At 47.9% G+C, this 18512-nt stretch overlaps 7 protein-coding genes across 7 annotated transcripts; 1 reads left to right on the top strand and 6 right to left on the bottom strand.

Moving 5' to 3' along the window:
- Positions 1-463: 463 nt before the first annotated feature.
- On the bottom strand, positions 464-955 carry N7481_006736 (DUF3716 domain-containing protein; the record flags this gene model as incomplete). The annotated part of the gene is made up of 1 exon (XM_057265955.1): positions 464-955. The coding sequence occupies one exon, from the start codon at positions 953-955 to the stop codon at positions 464-466; it is 492 nt and encodes a 163-aa protein (XP_057123675.1).
- A 1228-nt stretch (positions 956-2183) lies between these two features.
- On the bottom strand, positions 2184-2610 carry N7481_006735 (uncharacterized protein; the record flags this gene model as incomplete). Its single annotated transcript, XM_057265954.1, has 2 exons — positions 2184-2265; positions 2312-2610. 2 exons carry the CDS (start codon positions 2608-2610, stop codon positions 2184-2186), a joined length of 381 nt encoding a protein of 126 aa, XP_057123674.1.
- Positions 2611-5778: 3168 nt separating this feature from the next.
- N7481_006734 (uncharacterized protein) lies at positions 5779-6278 on the bottom strand (the record flags this gene model as incomplete). Its single annotated transcript, XM_057265953.1, has 2 exons — positions 5779-5945; positions 6032-6278. 2 exons carry the CDS (start codon positions 6276-6278, stop codon positions 5779-5781), a joined length of 414 nt encoding a protein of 137 aa, XP_057123673.1.
- Positions 6279-7952: 1674 nt separating this feature from the next.
- N7481_006733 (uncharacterized protein) lies at positions 7953-8489 on the top strand (the record flags this gene model as incomplete). The annotated part of the gene is made up of 1 exon (XM_057265952.1): positions 7953-8489. The coding sequence occupies one exon, from the start codon at positions 7953-7955 to the stop codon at positions 8487-8489; it is 537 nt and encodes a 178-aa protein (XP_057123672.1).
- A 323-nt stretch (positions 8490-8812) lies between these two features.
- N7481_006732 (MDR family MFS transporter) lies at positions 8813-10507 on the bottom strand (the record flags this gene model as incomplete). The annotated part of the gene is made up of 2 exons (XM_057265951.1): positions 8813-10135; positions 10190-10507. The coding sequence occupies 2 exons, from the start codon at positions 10505-10507 to the stop codon at positions 8813-8815; spliced, it is 1641 nt and encodes a 546-aa protein (XP_057123671.1).
- A 2618-nt stretch (positions 10508-13125) lies between these two features.
- Positions 13126-15627, bottom strand: N7481_006731 (WD40 repeat domain-containing protein; the record flags this gene model as incomplete). Its single annotated transcript, XM_057265950.1, is given in 4 exon segments — positions 13126-13442; positions 13457-14659; positions 14673-14916; positions 14971-15627. The coding sequence occupies 4 exon segments, from the start codon at positions 15625-15627 to the stop codon at positions 13126-13128; spliced, it is 2421 nt and encodes an 806-aa protein (XP_057123670.1).
- Positions 15628-15664: 37 nt separating this feature from the next.
- Positions 15665-17103, bottom strand: N7481_006730 (NACHT and WD40 domain protein; the record flags this gene model as incomplete). The annotated part of the gene is made up of 2 exons (XM_057265949.1): positions 15665-16625; positions 16685-17103. The coding sequence occupies 2 exons, from the start codon at positions 17101-17103 to the stop codon at positions 15665-15667; spliced, it is 1380 nt and encodes a 459-aa protein (XP_057123669.1).
- Positions 17104-18512: the final 1409 nt, after the last annotated feature.

Here is an 18512-nt window from a genome sequence, read left to right as displayed (position 1 = left end):
TACAAGACGGAGTAACTGCATACTTGGGGACCGCTGTAAAAGCCTTCTTTACCGAACGATTTACCAAGAAGCCTCGGAATTATCTGGACCTGATGAAAGTCACCGAGGTTCAAAAATGGGTAATGGAAACTTGAAGGATTCGCAACTACGTGCAAGGCGTTAAGGTAGGACAAAAGTCGAGATGCGGTTATCGGGCGACTCAGAGTAGCATCTGACTACACTCTGAGAAGACTTCGGTTGCAACGAATACAAAGAGCTCGAAGCAAATTTAACAAAATCAATAGGCCTGACGAGCGAAGAAGAAGAAGATACGGAAGCAGCGAGATGCAGACAGTGCCGGAGTTGATCCCATCTCGATCAAAGAAGCAATAAAACAAGACAAGAAGAGGAACAACCCGGGAATGATTAGAGAGTAATGGTCATACACACGGAGGAGGCGGAGGAAGAAGCAGCATATGAATCCTTAGCGACGGTGATGAGGTGAGCCCTCTCCCAGTTGCTCCCGGATGAAGGCAAGTTCATGCCGCACCTTGAATCTTTCCTCTTGATCGCGGGTGTCAAAGCTATAATCCGAAACAGGGCGGAAGACTTCAAGCAGGCTTTGGACCTGCGTTGCCCGTTGTTCCATGTCTGATCGCAACGTGAATTGAAAACCCTGGCCAAACAAATCCTCTTCGAAACGGGATACCTCATCCTCATAAGGGACCTGGGAATATTCCCGAAAAGTGGGCGCATACGGTAGAGCGGGTGCGAGAATCTCGAAATTGCATCGCTGGCCACCAAGGTGGCAGCTTGCGCACTGGCTAACTCCGTTATAACCGACGATCACCACGCATTGACCAAAGGCTCCACGGCCTTGTGCGCATTCACCACACGGGTTGACGACAACAGCACCTGAGATTCGCATGCGTACGCTTTCCATGACCTGGATAGATTCACCGATTCTTTCGAACATGGTGTGAGGAGTAACACCATCCGGGTAATTCTGTCAGACCAGCTCGCGGACAACAGGTAGGTTGGCAAGCTGCGTCAGATAGCCGTTCGAGTGCCTATCTGTTGCTCTGGGCCATGGCAAGCGGGCTACTAGCCGGGCCCAGCCGTCGAGAGCCGGGGGAGATGAGATTGCTCCCCCCAAATTATTGGCGGGATGCGAATATATCCATCACTGTAGGGACTATTAATATCGTCAGTAACCGCAATAACCATAATGCAATGATAGAATACATATGGAAAGAATCTTACTTATCCATGATGGCTGCGCAGTTTGCAATCTCGCGTTGTGGATGGTGGAGGTTGTGGAGATTACTCAGGTGGAACTTGCGAAGGCCATGCCTGCCCCAGGCTCAAGTAAACCTTGTAATATTGTACTCGCAACGGTACGATTTGCACGGATCAATATTATTACTACTACTAGTATTTTCGATTTCCTTTTTCTTCATGAGTATATAAAACTGTACTGGTTCCACTAGTAGCCTTGAAGTATATATAGTACTGCATCAAATGGATCCATCATACTACTAATCGAGTGGGGGCAGCTACTACTTATGGTAGAAAGAAGACGGCTGTAGAAAGGTTTCTCCGTGATGCATTAATCAATGGGGTCATATATTGTACTGGGAAACCTCACTAAACAAAGAATAGGAAAAGAAAATTGAGTTCCATTGTAAATACTACATGTTTGTAGATTGTATGATCTTGCAGAAGGGCCGCCCTTTCAGTTCCATGAAGATGACCAGAAATGGCCGGCTTCAACAAGAAGAAGAAAGCCCGAAACCATCCTCCTCCTTGACAACTTGAAGGTGCCGGAAATTCAAAAGGGGACTGTGAAAGGCAACATTTACAGGAAAGGAAATCACGATACCTGAATTGAGTAAGCTCAGTTGCGCTGTTGACCTTGAGATCGCTGATGCGAAGGGGTACAAAGGAGAGCAAGTTCCTGGTTCAATGCCATCTTTTGATTGAGCCGCAGGGTGTTCACTCCTTCGTGCAGATTGAGATAAGACGAGCCCATTTCATGAGGTCGGATTTCAATCTGAGTTATGCGACGGTGCATTTCCGAAAGAGAAGTGAAATGAATGTCCAGAGGAGAAGGTCGGTGCCTTTCGACATTCTGGTTCGATTGAAAGCCGCGAGACGGAGGTCGAGGCGCACCATCATTTCTTCAATTATTGCTCGAATTTTTCTCATTGCCCCGAGGCGAGCCATGCCGGACAGGGCGAGTCGGGAGCGATGTGCTCATCCTTTGTATCGTAGTGTTCGCCGCTGCTATCGAGGAAGGAGGGCGAGGGGGTAGAGAACCCCGGCCTCGCACATTATCTTGAATACCAGCAGATTCGCTGACATGGATCTCGTGAAGACTACCGTGTTGAGAACCAGGATCAGTAGGTGCGTATCGGGGAGGATACCTGCCCGGTACTGCGGAGCCAGCTCGAGAGCTAAGACTTGAAGCATAAGACGATGAGTCGCTGCATCCCCGAAGCGGTAGTGGGAGTGCGTTAGGGCTAGGCCTATCTGGCAAGGGATGGAAAGCAACCCGATTCGTTGGTGAAGGTGTCGTGGGACCAGGAGTATTCGGAGGCGGGCTGGGACCTGCTTGATCGACCGGCGCATGTTCGTTTGAGATGGATTCCTTTCAAGGATCGGGTGGTCGTTTTGGGAATTTGCAGTGGCGCCAATGTCCGTTGAGATGACAGTTCGCGCAATGCTTTAATCCATTGTACCCAGCAATACTCACACATTGACTGAACATCCCATTGCCCCGTGCACAGCTGCCACATGGGCTATCTGCCAGAACGCCCGATATCTGCATCCGGGCAGCCTCGATACTCCGGATGGAGTTCCAAAAATCTTGGAACATGCGTCCGGGTTCGATGTCCTGGTAATTTCGCCAGACTAACTCGCGGAGAACAGGCAAAGGGTTGAGATACCGAAGGAGGCTGCCTGGGAGCTGAAGCTGGACTCTTGCAACTGGCCAAGGCAAGAGTTCTACCAGCCGAGCCCAGCCATTCTCAGTTGGAATATAGGCTTCTTCGCCTGAAATGATGGTAGGAATCGGAAAGGGAAGATCTATTTCAAGGCTGTGAAGATGGTCAGTTGCCGCGCTCAGGATCGCATGAGTGGTAAGGAGGAGATGGAAGGATCTTACTCCTCCATGGTTCGGGTACTGTCCTGTCAAGGAACAGCCCGCGAATACCGAATTTTGGATGATAGTGGTAGGAAATATGTTGGGCCCAGGCCGAGTTGACACTGCTCGGGTTGCCAGAGGCGTGACGACAAGAAAGATCCTCCCGTGGTAGAGGAAGCTCTCGATTGTGGCAGTTGTAGGATCCCCTCACTGGCATGTACCCAGGACGAAGTCTATTGGAAGTGAAATGCCAGAGGTAGTGGAAGTTGGAGATTGGGGGAGTTGGGGGTTTTAAAAGGTGAGGAGGGTCGAGATGGAAGGTGACAGTGTCGTTCACTGCACTCTGCGGCTTTCCTATTCGGGTCGGCCGGTTGTTGACCAGCAGGCTTTCCATTCGAAATACAAAAATGGCCTACAATACATAGGCATGGGAATGGCAGCCTTCAGCTTGAGCTTTAGATCGGTGCGAGCCATGCAGAAGAATGACCGGAATACAAGGATCAGCAGAGGAGAAAGAATTCAGATTAACTGTATCATTAAGCCTTCAAATACAACAACAACAAGAGGATAACTGAAGCATATTGACAACTATGCGTGCGGTGCGGGATCTACACCAGTTCAGTCTGAAGCCGGTGTGATTGGATATTTGCCTGAACCTAACTGACTGTACCACGGCTCATCCTGAATGACAACAATGCTGGATTCAGAGCATTCGGTAGCCTGCGAGGCTGAATTCAGAAATAAGGCTCCACGGCTTTGTCTATTGTCACATCAACTCGTAGGTTGAAAAAATTGAGACAACAATTTACTGGGCCGATCCCGAATGAACTGCAACAATATCGAAATCCAGACTGCGGAGAGCTCGATGGCCTTTTCTCCCTGCCGAGCTGTTGAACTCACAGACGTCGAACAATGACTCCCGTGGCCCTAGAGGGTAGCAACTGGTGATTAAGATTGCCGGGATCTGGAGAGGGAAAATCTTAACGGGAGCAAATTCAGGAAGCTTTACCTCGAGAATTGCGGAAAGCCGTATAGAGAATATTCGTAAATGAGTTGATGCAGGCCATCAGCCGCCATACGCGCAATGGGAGCGGAAGTTCAGTGACAAAGTGGCACGTGGAGGGAATATGAATCGGGAAGACCTGATAATTGTGCCATGGGATTTGAGGGTCACTTTGTGGTTTCTGTCTTGAGCTTTGCTTTGGTCTTGCCGTGGTTCTTGACTATTCGGCAAAGACGCGGGTGCAAATCGGCGCTTGAATGACATGGGCGGGATCCTCAGTTGTGCCGCAAGGGGAGTCGGGAAGGCGTTCTGGGTTGAAAAAGGATCATTCGGTGCCATCGCTCGCGGTCAATCTGCTCGTTAAACTTGGAGGGTGGTTTCTTCTTGAACTGTCAAACTGTGGAAATGAACCCCTGATGTAGACCTTATTTATATTCAGCTGCGGTGTTCTGCACCATGTCACCCGAGAAAGTGGTGACCCCATTCCATCGCAATGTACTTTTCGAGAACCGAAAATGAACACAGCACAGGTCTTCGAAGCCCCCTGCATCAACATCTCTGTTCGCAACGCCAAATCGAATCCAAGCCGAAGTGGCATCGAGTCTCAGGACGCCTTCACTCCTGAATGATAGATGTCAATCCCAGGAATAAACTTACAAATGTGGTATCGACTTACTTCGATGGGGAATTGATGTCGCTTCTCCAGGATCACACCGCAATGTCTCGTTCGAGAATGAGTTGAAGCCGCAATATTGAGCCAGTAGAAACATGTATGAAGCCCAGGATAGTGGACCAAGTGCCAAGATGTACCTTCTCGAAACGACGGACGTGGTTGGCCAAGGCGCTGTCGACGTTGCTTCGTGGAACGAATGATCTTGATTTGTCGCAAAATCCCGGATATTTAGACTTAGAAGAGACATAAATTGGCCTGGAGGAAAGTTGCAATGCTGCGGAATTGACCTACGTTTATCTCGGCGTGAGTTTCCCCACTATTACGCCACAATATTCACTTTCGAGATTGTAGAGCAAAGCACAAAGTCTGCTCGAGAATTTCTCAAGAAGGGAGAGCTGCGTGGTTCCTAGCAAAGAGTTACCATCGGGTAGAGTAATCTTGTGAATTGCCTAACCTTTCCACCGGCATTTCATGGACGAATGATCACTGTGGACAAACGCCAAAATACCCACAGCAGCAGGCACGGAATTCATTGAAGCAGGAACTGAAGCCTGCTGGAATCTGAAGGGTTTGCATCAACCGCTTGAGTCTGTTGTTGATCTTGTTTGGAGTTGCATGGCCACTGTTAGAGCGAATTCGAAGACTGGACCGATATAATCTTGCCAATAATGTGGTGACGATGAGAGGAGAGGATGAGGAGAAGAATGGAGTGAGAGATGATAAGTGGGAGGACCTACTGAATTGGAAAGGTGAGGTATTTGGATTATGCGGTCGGTATTGAAACTCAACACCATCGACCAGCGGATTGTGTATTTCATTTACAGCAATAACCAACAGCAGCGAGATATGGAAATCGTAGTGCCAGCCCCGGTCTGGCCTTTGCATTGATCCGCAGAGCAATCATAAACAGTTAACTCGACAGTGGAGAGGAGGAACATGGTAAAAGAACTGTTTGGATTATTCCCGTATCATTCAAGCTCATTGTCCTCCATGGAAGCCACAGGCAAAATCACATAAGCAAAATTGAAACGGCTTATTTTCCTGGCCCCTCTCTGCCTTGGTCTTTTTGTCTCGAAGATCTCGCTGGGGCGCGTGTTTGATGTTCTTCTTGGATCCCAAGGACTTTTTCTCGAAGTCCAGTGTGTCTGTCGCAGTTGGAGCAAGGCAGTGAACATCACTCTAAATGGACACGGTCAGTGATTTATCATGCTAGAGGGACGATACAACTCACTGTAAGTCTGCTGTTGCCATGATAGCCCTGAGGGGGACCTGGAGAGCCACCACGAGGCGGACTTCCTTTCATCGCGAGCTGACGCAGTCTGCAGTCTGCAGTTCTGAGGTCCCGAGCCCTCTGACTGGGCAGAGGTTGATACCGTATTCTGGAGGACTGCAAAATGAATCGCGCGGGCATGGTGGGTAGAACTGTTATGGGGAGAGAGAAGGAAGAGAGAAGCGGAGAGGAGGAGCAAGTAGGGCATGATGGAAAAGAAAACGGTATCCAGAATACCGGTTCTGTGCTATGCTCCACCGGGATTCTGTGTATTTGTTGTATTCCGAATACCACGGACGGGTGCCTTCCTTAACAACAACAAACGGTGTCACGAGATCCCATTTTGACATTCACTTCTCTCTTCTCAATCTCCTCAACCTCTTAAACATCCTACTAAAACACATATGCCTGGAATAAAATCATCTAATTGCGGAATCCAACTATCGAAACCCATTGGCGCCTGTGGCCTCATGGTTTGGTATACATTTCCATTCCCAACAATCCATCTGGAAAATATACTACTCGGAGGAATAGGCTAACGACTCTACATTAAAAGCGCTGCTAGCTTCTCTTGTTTACATGGTTTCTATTTATGGACGGTCATAACCACCAATGCCGCTTCCCAATTCCCGGTGGCGCCCCAGCTCTTCCCTTGAACGACCCGGAAACAGGACACACGGAGATGGGCAAGGGCAGTTCCTCTGTGCATAGAGCTACCAATCGAACCGGCCCCGGGATTTGGCCCCAGGGTATGCATCGACACCTTGATGGTCCAAGTCAACTACGGGAAAAGCCCCCTTCTAATGCCAAAGTCAGCCTCCAGGAGGAAGCGACCAAGATTACGCCCGTTCCAACCAGTTGCAAAGGAACAAATTACGAAACAAGAGCAAGTTTCAAGAGGACGCGCGGCGTGATCGTCGAATGTTCCTATTGCTGAGCCGGCCGGTGCTCCGGAGTTGCATACTGAGCGAACGTTGCTGGACCGATCGGCTGGATCCTGGCAGGAGGGCCTCGAGGGCATGGTCTTTGGACCCCACGGCAGACGGAATATTCGATGACGAACAACAGAAATAGGTCGACCTCGTGGAAGTCGTGGGTTTCCAGCGGTGACAACTCTTGAAGGGTCTTCCATTTCGGAATTTTGCATTTCTCCTCTTGCTTGCATTCATCTTCCCGGGAAGGATATATATCGTCAAGTCCGATAGCGAATGAAACTCGCTAGAACCTTGCCACAACACTGATTTTCTCTTTCACTTTCTACGTATTTCGATACAACACCTCCACGATCCAGGTCACAAACTTTCACTCAGAATATGAAGACTGTCTTGGGATTCCATCTTATAAAGATGGTGGAACTGGAGCGGAATATGGAGCTTGGGTCGCAGTGAGTTACCTTGAATCCGCAAATATGATCCCCTTCAAGTTATCATTGAATTCTCCTAAGGCTCAATGAGATATTGCAGTAGGATTAGAAGGAGCCAGCCCAGCCTCGCTACATCGACATAGATGAAACTTTGTTCCCAAAGAAGCCCCGTCGGCGCTCTCCTGCTCCTCAAACCCCCAGCGAATTCCCGAACCTGCAGTGCTGTACGCACCGCTCACCTGGGCACTCGAGGGCATACAATCATCCGTTGATGACGGTCGGCAGATTCTATGATGACGAATCACAACCCATCAGCTCAAGCTGACTCCATACATGGAGGTCAATCCGGCCCATGTGGAGGGCCGAACAGTGTCCCTGCTGGAATTAGTTGCACGCATCAAGACCGGCCACCAATGTCGCCACGACCAGTTAGTTGGGGGTATGAATGAACTCATTACAAAGAGATCTGTGAAGTGACGCTGAAAAAAGCAGCCCGCAAAGCCCCAACCAAATTCGACCATGCCTTGCGCAGCCGTCTCGCGCCTCAGTTACAGTTCCTGCACTGACGTATTTGCGGGTCTTTACATCGCGTCTACGCGTGCCGCGGAGTTCCCCCTTTTCAACTACACGACAATGCCACCACCAACGCCGTCACAATCACCAAATGGCAGGCTCACTCGTAGTAAGGAGTTGACTCCTTATCTACGTCGTCTAATTTTCGACGAGTACATGAGAGGGCGGCCACCCGCTGTTATTGCCCGCCGCCATGGAAATTCAGAATCAACCGTGCGATACACCATTAAAATGCAAAGCCCTCGAGGGGTCGATCAGGCAGCCTTACAGGTGTGCAGATCTCCGAAATTATCAGCACTGAACATGTGCGCTATCCTGAAGTGTATTCGGCGTAATCCTTTTATGTCCTACGACGATATGCGCCTTGAGAGCGGCAAATCCGTGTCTGACAAAGTTTTTCTCCGAACCCTTCGTGCATCTGGCTACGAGCGGAAAGGCAAAAAATGGATTCGGATCACCGACAGAACTGCAGGAAAACTTTAAGCGTTTGCTTTGGAAAACCGAAACGGCCCGTTGAGTTTTCGGCGAAGAAGCAAGCGGAACACGCGATATCACGCCCGATCAGTCGGTATCTCCTTCAAGGATACAAGGATCCCAACACTAGTGTACGATGAGAAACGCTTTAATATTTTCCATCAGAAATTCGCTAGCAATGCATGACCTTTCCAAATACTCTAGATTCTAATTCTTGCTACTAAGCATCATTATCTGCGAAACCTTCAAGACCTTCACAGCTCGAATTCTAACACCACCTTTCTCAATTCCTTCTACTCGAACCAACCAGTCACAACTGTATCCTACTGATCTCATGGCCCAACCTCCGCATCAGAAACAGCCTGGGGCTTTGGCTTGACACTCCTCCAGCGAATCCCAAGCGAAAGGAGGAATGCAACAGCGGCAACACTGGTCGCGAGGTAAAACGTGCTGGTGATCGCATAGTTGTACGCATCTAACACGCCTGGGAGATGCGCCGCAGAAACCACGCTCCTCGCTTCCGCCGAGCCGGCATTGAGAATATTCTCTATCTCGTGCCCTTCAAATCCCGAACTGTCAAGTCGTGAGACAAGTTTGTTCTCGAAGATAGCCTCCGCGATAGCGAGGTTCACAGAAGCCCCAAAGAACTGAAAGCATTGGAGCAACGAGGTACCGACAGGAATATCTTCAGGCTTGAGAACCGTTTGCGTCGCAACATAAGGCATTGAGAGTGTCATTCCGACACCGAGACCTTGGAGGACTTGGAATGGGATCCACTGCTGGTGTGGGGTGCTTTCGGAGAAGGTAGAAAACAGCCCAGTTGCTATGCTCATCAGCGCTGTTCCGAGAAGCATGTAGGGATTTGGGTATCCCAGATATTTAAGCGAGGCGCCTGTCAGTGTTGCGGAGAGGACATCTGACAGCGCCAAGGGGAGGTACATCAGTCCGGATTTCGTGGGTGAGGCATTTTTGATGACCTGGAACCATTCTGGGAGGTAGTATATTGAAGTATACACGGCACCCATGGCGAAGAACTCGCTGAGGCACGAGAAGAACATGGTTCGCTCGGTGATCAGACGAGGTGGGATCATGGCATTGTCAGCCCGTCGTATTTGCCATAGAGCGAAGATGAGACCAAGGCCGGCACCTCCAATGAAGAGTCCAATGATGGTAGCACTCTTCCAAGCGTGCTCGGTGCCTCCCCATTGGAGAGCCAAAAATATCATAATTGTCGCCGGGGCGAAGAGAAAAGCGCCCAGCCAGTCGAGGTTTTCTAATCTATCCCGAACAGAGGGGGAGTCCGTCGTGTCGCGCGGAGGTGGTCTGAAAAAGAAGACCAGTGCAACAATTGTAACAGCTCCAACTGGGAGGTTAATCCAAAAACACCATCGCCATGTCACATGCTCTGTGAATGCACCACCCAGTACGGGTCCAATGATAGTGGCGATGCCAAATGTTGACTGAAGAATCCCAATATAGAATGGCCGCTTGACTAGCGGGATTGAAACCGCGACAATACAGAAGGCCCCTGTGAAGCATCCTGCTGCCCCGACTCCTGCAATTGCGCGTCCGACGATGAGCATGGGGCTATTAGCAGCAAGGGCGCACAGCAATGAGCCAAACTCGAACACGGCAAAACATCCAAGGAACATGCCCTAAAATTGTCAACAAGGATTTTCTCTCGGAATGCAAGCTCCTGAAAATCTCACCTTCATTGCGAAGCTCGCAAATAATTTACCTGCGATGGGCTGGCAAGCGCACATCGCGAAGGAGTATGCACTTCCATACCAGCCGATATCACCGGTGCTGTTGAATTGGGAGGTGATCCTGGGAATGGCCGTGGCGATGATGGAGGAGTCCAGTGAGAGGAGGAATATAGAAAGACCAAGCCCGGAGATGACCACGATTAGGGGAATTCCAGTCAACTCATAGTTCTTCGTATCGTCTGCTTGAGAGTGGCTGTCGCCAGTCAACACGCTGGTCACCCCTGGGGCCTGTGTGTCCACGATAGGACTTTTCTCGGTCATTTTTTGTTCTTTTGGATGACAATAGGATTAAACTCGCAAGAAGAAATAGATGTAGCAGTATTATATACTCAAGAAAACAAAGGGAGTACGCTTGGTGATGTATGCTAAAAAGGACCCGCTTTGGGATTAGCGCAAGGTAACAATCACCATGACTCATGATGGCTCGCGAAGCATAATACACTGTCGTCTCGCTGCAATCATGCGTTGGGATGGGTTATTTAGAGTATTTAATATATACTGATGCCATCAACTACGAATGAAGTGTCCAATCAAATTCACAACTAGGTCTACCTTAACTCGCAACCCGAAAATGTGGGGGCCTCAGGTCTCAGGCAATACGCTAAGTCATTCGTGGTATTGGTTTGTATTGGTTTCGACAATCATCAGGTTTTTTTATAGGATGCTATCTGTCCGATTCAGCTTCACTTGGTTTTGCTTACTGATTGTTCAAAGTCGCTTGATCATTCGTCAAATTTAATGTATCTGTAATTGTCCTTGGAACTTGAAACCAAGAGTCATGCAAGGTCTACAAAACCTGACAGTCAGCCCAGAGCAAAGATTGGAAGGATTGGAACACATTGCTCAAGGGTGTTCGCGAATGAAATGTGCGCCTCAGAAGCCGTCCACGGGTCTCTTCTCTCTCTCGAATTCTCCGAGCACATTGTCCTCTGTTACAAAGTCCGGCGAAGTTCCATTCACTGGCCTAATCGGTCCTGATCCCCCCTGCGACCGCGAGGCTGCCCACCGGTGAATACCATGCGCCTTACGCGCAGCGAAGAGCCAGCAATTGTCTTACGGTAGAGATTCCGATGTCCGAGGTGAAATTCTTGGATTTGCGGAAGACTAACTACTGCGAACGCATTCGCCAAGGATGTTTTCATTAATCAGGGAAGGAAAGTTAGGGGAATCGAAGACGATCAGATACCGTCGTAGTCTTAACCATAAACTATGCCGACTAGGGATCGGACGGGATTCTATGATGACCCGTTCGGCACCTTACGAGAGATCAAAGTTTTTGGGTTCTGGGAGGAGTATTGTCGCAAGGCTGAAACTTAAAGAAATTGACGGAAGCACCACAAGGCGTGGAGCCTGCGGCTTAATTTGACTCAACACGGGGGAACTCACCAGGTCCAGACAAAATAAGGATTGACAGATTGAGAGCTCCTTCTTGATCTTTTGGATGTTGTTGCATGGCAGTTCTTAGTTGGTGGAGTGATTTGTCTGCTTAATTGCGATAACGAACGAGACCTCGGCCCTTAAATAGCCCGGTCTGCATTTGCGGCAGGTTTTTTAGGGGGACTATCGGCTCAAGCCGATGGAAGTGCGCGGCAACAACAGGTCTATACTCTAGTCCATGTGCACCCAGGGGCTCAATGTGGTTTTTCGCCTAATGATTGGCTTATCGTATGTGCTCCCGGACATTCCAGTACGTGGGGCCATCCATCCACCTCCTTGATCTTGCTTAAGAGGTTCGAGGGTGTCATATAACCTCCATCCTGGTAAGATGAAATGCCCTGTGTGATGAAACGCCCACTAGGTACCTGCACATTCGAGCCCCATCACTCCCAATTAAAATGCCGAGTATTACCTAAGAGCAGCAGAAACAATAATCATTCGATTCCTTGCTCGATGCCTGTTTTCAATGAAAGATTACAAGCTGTAAAGTGGCCAATTACAGATCGACAACCATTACTAGACAATCCGCCGTTTACTACTATCACGCCAAGATCGACCACGAAAACGTCTGAAATAGAGAGAAACAGCCTCATATTATTATGTCTAACTAATTACATACATTAGAATTTTATCTTGTCATATTGACGTGACCTTTGAATATACCAATTTTGGTGGAATTCTTGGCAGCAGAAGAAAGGTATATAAAACAAAGGTACCAATAAAGCGAATACACGGGAAGAAAACATAAATATAATTTAATGTATAAGAAGGACTACTGTTGCTATACAGGAGAGCCGCCCTGAAACCTTACTCGAGAGTAGGAGATAGCATGCTTTATGCAAATAAAATCTAGTAGAAGTCCTTCTATAGGTGTATACAGTATTACAGGGGAAATCACCTATTATAGATATTATATCTGCAAATCTGGTTCCTTTGCACTTACTGTTGTAGATTAAGGTCTATAATCATGCAGCCTCTTCACATTTCCCATGCACATCGTCTAAGCCTATGTCATATGAACATTTCTGGACGTAATTTGCTCAGCGAACTTTTCTTTATCAAAATCCTAATCATTCTAGGCGTCATCAGTAAGGCAAGAATGCTTCTCTGATTCATCAGAATAATTAATAGATATTATAAGATGGGAAAGCTCGCTGGCAGTCTGTCAAGCAGACGGGTCGATCACAAGAGGATAAAACCACCACACTCGTAGAGTGCAGGAGAGAGTAGTAGTAGACAAAGCGGTGCCCTACTGAGAAAACAGCATTCAGAGCATTCGAGCCCTTGCTCGAATGCTAGCAATCCGAAATAACGCAAATAACATTGGTGACCCGAAAGGTGATGTGTAAGTTAACTATCATCGAGGGCTTATATACTGCATGTAAGGCCTAAGGCCTACAACGTCACCTGACATCGCCAGAGCGAATCCCCCACTACAATATTTACTTTCTAAGGCAGTGGCTAGAATCCTCGAATTTTATGAATAAAACCCGTCCTGAGGCATGTCCCAGGGCAATCGTATGGCCCTGCACCGTTGAGCAGCTTCTTCGATATTCTGGAGAGAGCCAGAGCTTCCTATTACCTCCGCTCGTCACCCATTGATCATTTTCTATCCATATCGGGTCTTTCCTGCGAGGCCAGATAGAACTGTGAGTCTTGAACCAAAGCCGAATGTTGCTGTCACTCAAATCAACACCCTGGTAGGAGCTATTTTGGAAAGGCTCAAGGGAAAATTTTATACTACCACCCTTGATATCTGCTGTAATGCCATACCCATTACAGGGTCCCAGAGTATAAGCATTTCGTCGTTAGACATGGACGCCAGTAAGCGTGAGTTGGGGGAGACTGCAATCGATCGAATACGGCTTGCATGACCCCCAAGAACTTGCTTTTCAAGTCCTGTATTTGGATCCCAGATCCTAATCGTTTTATCGGAGGAGCCGGATGCTAGATATCTTCCATCAGGAGAAAACAAGACCGCTCTGACTGACATTGAATGGCCATGAAGAGTTCGCACAACAACGCCTTGCGAGGAGTCCCAGAGCCTGACAGTCGCGTCGCGTGAGCCTGACGCTAGTTGACGACCATCTGGAGAGAAGGAGACTGAGTAAACCCAATCTGAATGGCCTACCACATCCTGCTGCTGTGATAGTGCCATTGCAGAATCCCATAGTCTGACTTTCTTGTCATAAGATGCGGTCGCTAGTATCTGACCACAGGACGAAAACCCAACAGACAACACTGATCCTCCGTGGCCCTTAAGTTCTCGAAGCAGATCACCTGAAGCCGAATCCCAAATTATGACTGTCTGATCTTTAGAAGCGGAGGCCAGCCTTTGGTCGTCAGATGAAAACGCTACAGAGTTGACCCAGCCCGAGTGACCCTGAAGAGTCCGCAGCAAGACACCAGTAGAAGAGCTCCAGATCCTGACAGTCTTGTCGTATGAGCCCGATGCCAGTAGCCGACCATCTGACGAAAAAGTGACGGATCTAACCCAGTCAGAATGGCCCTTCAGAGTATGCTTCAATGCACCGGTATGAGAGTCCCAGAGCATTATTTTCTCGTCACTGGAGCCCGATGCAAGCAGGCCATGTTGAGAGAACGCTACTGTCTGAACTCGTCCACAATGCCCTTCGATGGTTTGTCTTAATTGCCCTGTAGAGGTATCCCAAAGCTTCACGTATTCATCATCAGAGCCCGACGCCAGTAAAAGGCCATCAAAAGAAAATGCCACAGAGTTCACCCAATCTGAATGACCTTTGAGGGTCTGCAGCAAGTGGCCTGATGACCGGTCCCAGACTTTCAGGGTGCCGTCCGCAGATCCAGTCGCGAGATTTCCATCTACCGAGAAAGCGACAGAATGAACCCTGTCGTTATGTCCTTCTAGGCTTTGCAGAAGAGACCCTGTGCCTGAGTCCCAGAGCCTAACGACCTCATCACTCGACGCAGATGCAAGACACCCGTCAGGTCCAAACGCTACAGAATGTACCGAGCCGGAATGCCCTTCGAGAGACAGAATTTCTGCATCCCATGCTTTGTTGACATTGGGGGGAGCTCTTTATCCAAACAGGTTTTTCATTTTCGAAAGTCTTTCGTAGGATTGACTCTTTGGGCGAAAGAATGAGCCCAGAGGAGTATATCTGAAGGGGTACTTCGTCAATTAATGATCCAAATTTCAAAACAAATAATCTGGCATCTTGCAAAAAGCCCGCCAATTCGACACCGTCGTTCTCCTGTATTAGATTCTTAGTATTCTACCTATTTTTGGCAAGACGGTTGGTACGTACAGTCAGTGAAGCTTGCAGTAGATCTATAATCCCGATGACTTGGGATATACGACCCAAGATTCCCATTGCCTCCATCCAGTGAAGACAATGTTGCTGCAGAAATCGCAATGTAGACGGGGAGGACTTCCCGATCTCAACGAGAGAATTCTGGCTTTGACTCAGATGATAGGCCCAATAGCAACAGGCATATTGCATCTCTGATGACAAGCAAGAACTGATAATTCCTGTGTCCAGTTCTGCACGCCTTGTGTCCCATTCCAAGCCACAAACGTTCTTCTGGAGACCACCACAGATTTCAAGGCATCGTGTAGTGAGACTCCGGTGTACCCTCGCCTCATCAACCCACAGTGGTGTTTTATCCCTTGTCTCTGAGTCGAGAAGAAAGTCCCGAAATGAGAGATGAAATAGTCGCACAGGTTGATTGTTATCGGTAGGTAAATTTAGAACAGAATGTAGGGAGCTAAGTCTTTGGTGTACTTGCTTCTCCGAATATCCAATTAGTTTAGATAACGTTTCAGCTGAAAGTGGGGCCTCGAGTGCCACTATAGTGCCAACTATGTCATGAAATTCTTGCACCAGCTGTCTCTCCTGTTTCTTGCTTTGACCCTCAAGTAGCCGATTCAACACAGGTAGGTAAGTTCTGTCAAATTGTGCCATGTCGCCAAAATGACACGAGGGGCTGGACTTGGTATCCTCATTCTGGTATATGAGCAGCTTCCTCAAGCTCTCTTCTGGGTCCCATTGGGGGTCCTCCAAGACACGGCAAGCGGTAGCAGCAAAAATAAACAGGGGGGGTTGACATTTTTACAAGCGATTGAATGTCGCTTTCCATGGGCCAGTTGCATGGTAAGTTCCGGTCACTTCCTATCTCCGAAAGTCGATGTCTCAAAAATAGAGATATGTCGTGCTGTATCACTGACCACGGGACCTCATCGAGAACAACAGATCGATAACCAAGCTTTTGCATCTGGGAGAATCCTAGGCGAGTTGGTAGCTCGGGCCTACTTGTAATAAACACTCCGAGGCGAATGATTTCTGACTCCTGTAGAGCTGGTAGTAATCGAAGAATCGCTCTTATATCTTCGTCTCTTGCACACTCATCCAATGCATCAATGATAATTACCATATTGTGATAGGTACAAGCTTTCGAGAGTGATAGCTGAGCTTGTTTAACGCTTTTCAGAGGCTGTAGTATCAATTTGTCAAATTGTTCCGTCAAAGATTTGCATGCGACCTCGGGATCAGCCTCAAGACTCTTTTGAATCCCTGGAGCCAATTGAGGTATGTGAATGAGTAGCTGCCTCGTAATTGTCGAGAACAATTTCATCGCATTTCCTCGATCGGCCTCTCCTCTTTTGAAAAAGAAACTAGCTCCTAGAACCTTTTTTTCCTTGAGAAATTTGGCAAGTGTTCGGGAGATAGTTGATTTTCCTGTCCCTGCCTTACCATTCAGCCAGAACATACATCTTTCTTCAGGCGATGTTGCCCATGCAATGACATTATCGATTATCTCTGTTCTAGTACCTGGCAGACACACTTGCTCGTGCTGATCCAAGAAGGAGTCAAATTCGGCCCCACGCGCGACCGAAAGCTTGTCAAGATTGATAGTGTCCTTGGAGGTCTCCAAGCTTTGAGCGACTTCGGTCAGAAGAACACTAGACCGTTAATAAGCGATGAGCGTAATTGATTAGAAGGCAATTTTGAGTTGACTTACGTTTGGTCAACTTGCATAGATAATATGAATAATGATTTATATCTCTCGAGGTTTTCGACCAATCTGTCTATCTCTGGACGCTGAATAGGCCATTTCAAGGATCGCAGGCCAAACCTTCTCATCACTCCCTTCTTTTGCCTTGGATTGATCTTCGTTTCTAGGGCCTCAAGATCCGAGATGCAGTTATCAATATCATCCGAAATATTTGAGGAAACTGATAGCTCCATAGCCCCACGGCCTTGGAGAATCTTTGCTAGGCTCAGAAGAATGTTCTCAAGTCCTGCTGCACTTCTCTGCAGAGTGAAGATGTCATCTCGAGCGTTTTTGGCCTCAGTAATATAACTACCACAGATTTTAACAATACTGCCCGTCAGTGCAATGGCCCCGAAGACGTTGGCTGCTGATGATAGCCCATCCATGTTTTATTGATTTGGGTTGTATCTACTGAGGTCTACGTCGTGGAGGCCATGGCGTGTTGAACATGCCACGTCATCAGCATTCAGTGGTGGGGGAACAACAGTTATTCCGGCCTGGCAATGCCTAGCATGTATCTTGGACATACAGGCAATACAACATACAATCGACTCCCCTCAATAACAGGAACACTGAAGCATCACTTATAAAGCAACAGCGATCATGACAAAAAAGAAAACACAGCTTTTGACCGTTAACCGCGTTTTAAGTTAGAAAATAAAGCGGGCAAATTTCACGATTTGGCATTTTCACCAGGAGCGTTTGACAAAATCTCAGTTAAACGATCGTTTTGGTGGAACCCCGCATTCTGTCTTGATGTGAGCCATTGGTCACGTAGAGCCCAGGGTCTACGCGATCCCCCGAGGAATACGTTACATGAATTATCCTGACTGGCTTTGGATGAGGTTCTTTTGAAACAAATTTCACCGGCCAGAGTCTGAGAGTCAATGAATCTGTCGCAATTCTGAGGATATCAAACGGCATTGAGTGTCCGTACGAAGCTTTACCGCCTGGGCACCCTTATACTCTATACCCTAGTCCCAAAAGGAATGGGGGCCCATTCCCTTTCTTCGGCCGCTGATTCGTCCATGCCGCGTGCTCCTGTCGCCCGTGGTGCGTGTCCATAGATAGACCTGTCAACTCTACCGACCGACCGACCGACCCCTGATCAAGAGAGGTATCCTACAGGGTCTAAGTCTAAGTTAGTAGAGTTAGAATGAGTGAGTGAGAGAAGACTCATCAGATAATCCTGTAAGTCAGTAAGAGCAGAGTCTTGGTAGGAGGTAGGAGTATGTATAGGGTTAGGTCAAGCTTTAAATAACCTCCTGGCAAGACAGTTTAGACTATATATTCTCGGATGATGACAGCTTCTGATGTTTTCTGGTCTACGATGATTAGAGCCTAATAGAATTCTAAGATATATCTATTGTGTTTACTAGATATTGAGCTCTATAGCGAAAATAGATCCTATATCTATAGGTTCTATGTGTCGCGTCGTGTTGAGGCTTCGCCCTAGACGACGAATCACAAAGTGTGTAACACTAACCCCTTTTTACTAAATCTCCTTGATATTACTAACATGATCTCTTTCAACTTCTCGGTTTATTAATGTCCCACTGCTTCCTTTGCTAGGGCTATCACTATGGACTTGATTGGTGAACTCTTTAGCTATAACACTACCTATCGGTTCTGGGCAAGACCTGTCAATATGTAGTGAATATGCTAGAAGTATAATCTCCCATCTAGCTTCAAAACACTGACAACACCCTTCTGCCGATCTAGTAGTATAACAGGCAGCGATTCATGATGAATCTATCAAGGTTGTTCTATGGAACCCGGATATAGAGCCCTTTAT

The sequence above is a fragment of the Penicillium waksmanii genome (assembly GCF_028829765.1).
Source record: "Penicillium waksmanii strain IBT 27052 chromosome Unknown utg000005l:1.0-5232799.0:1.0-5237142.0, whole genome shotgun sequence".
Lineage (NCBI taxonomy): Eukaryota > Fungi > Ascomycota > Eurotiomycetes > Eurotiales > Aspergillaceae > Penicillium > Penicillium waksmanii.
Note: the sequence above shows the minus strand (reverse complement) of the source record. Positions and strands in the feature narration are given on the sequence as shown.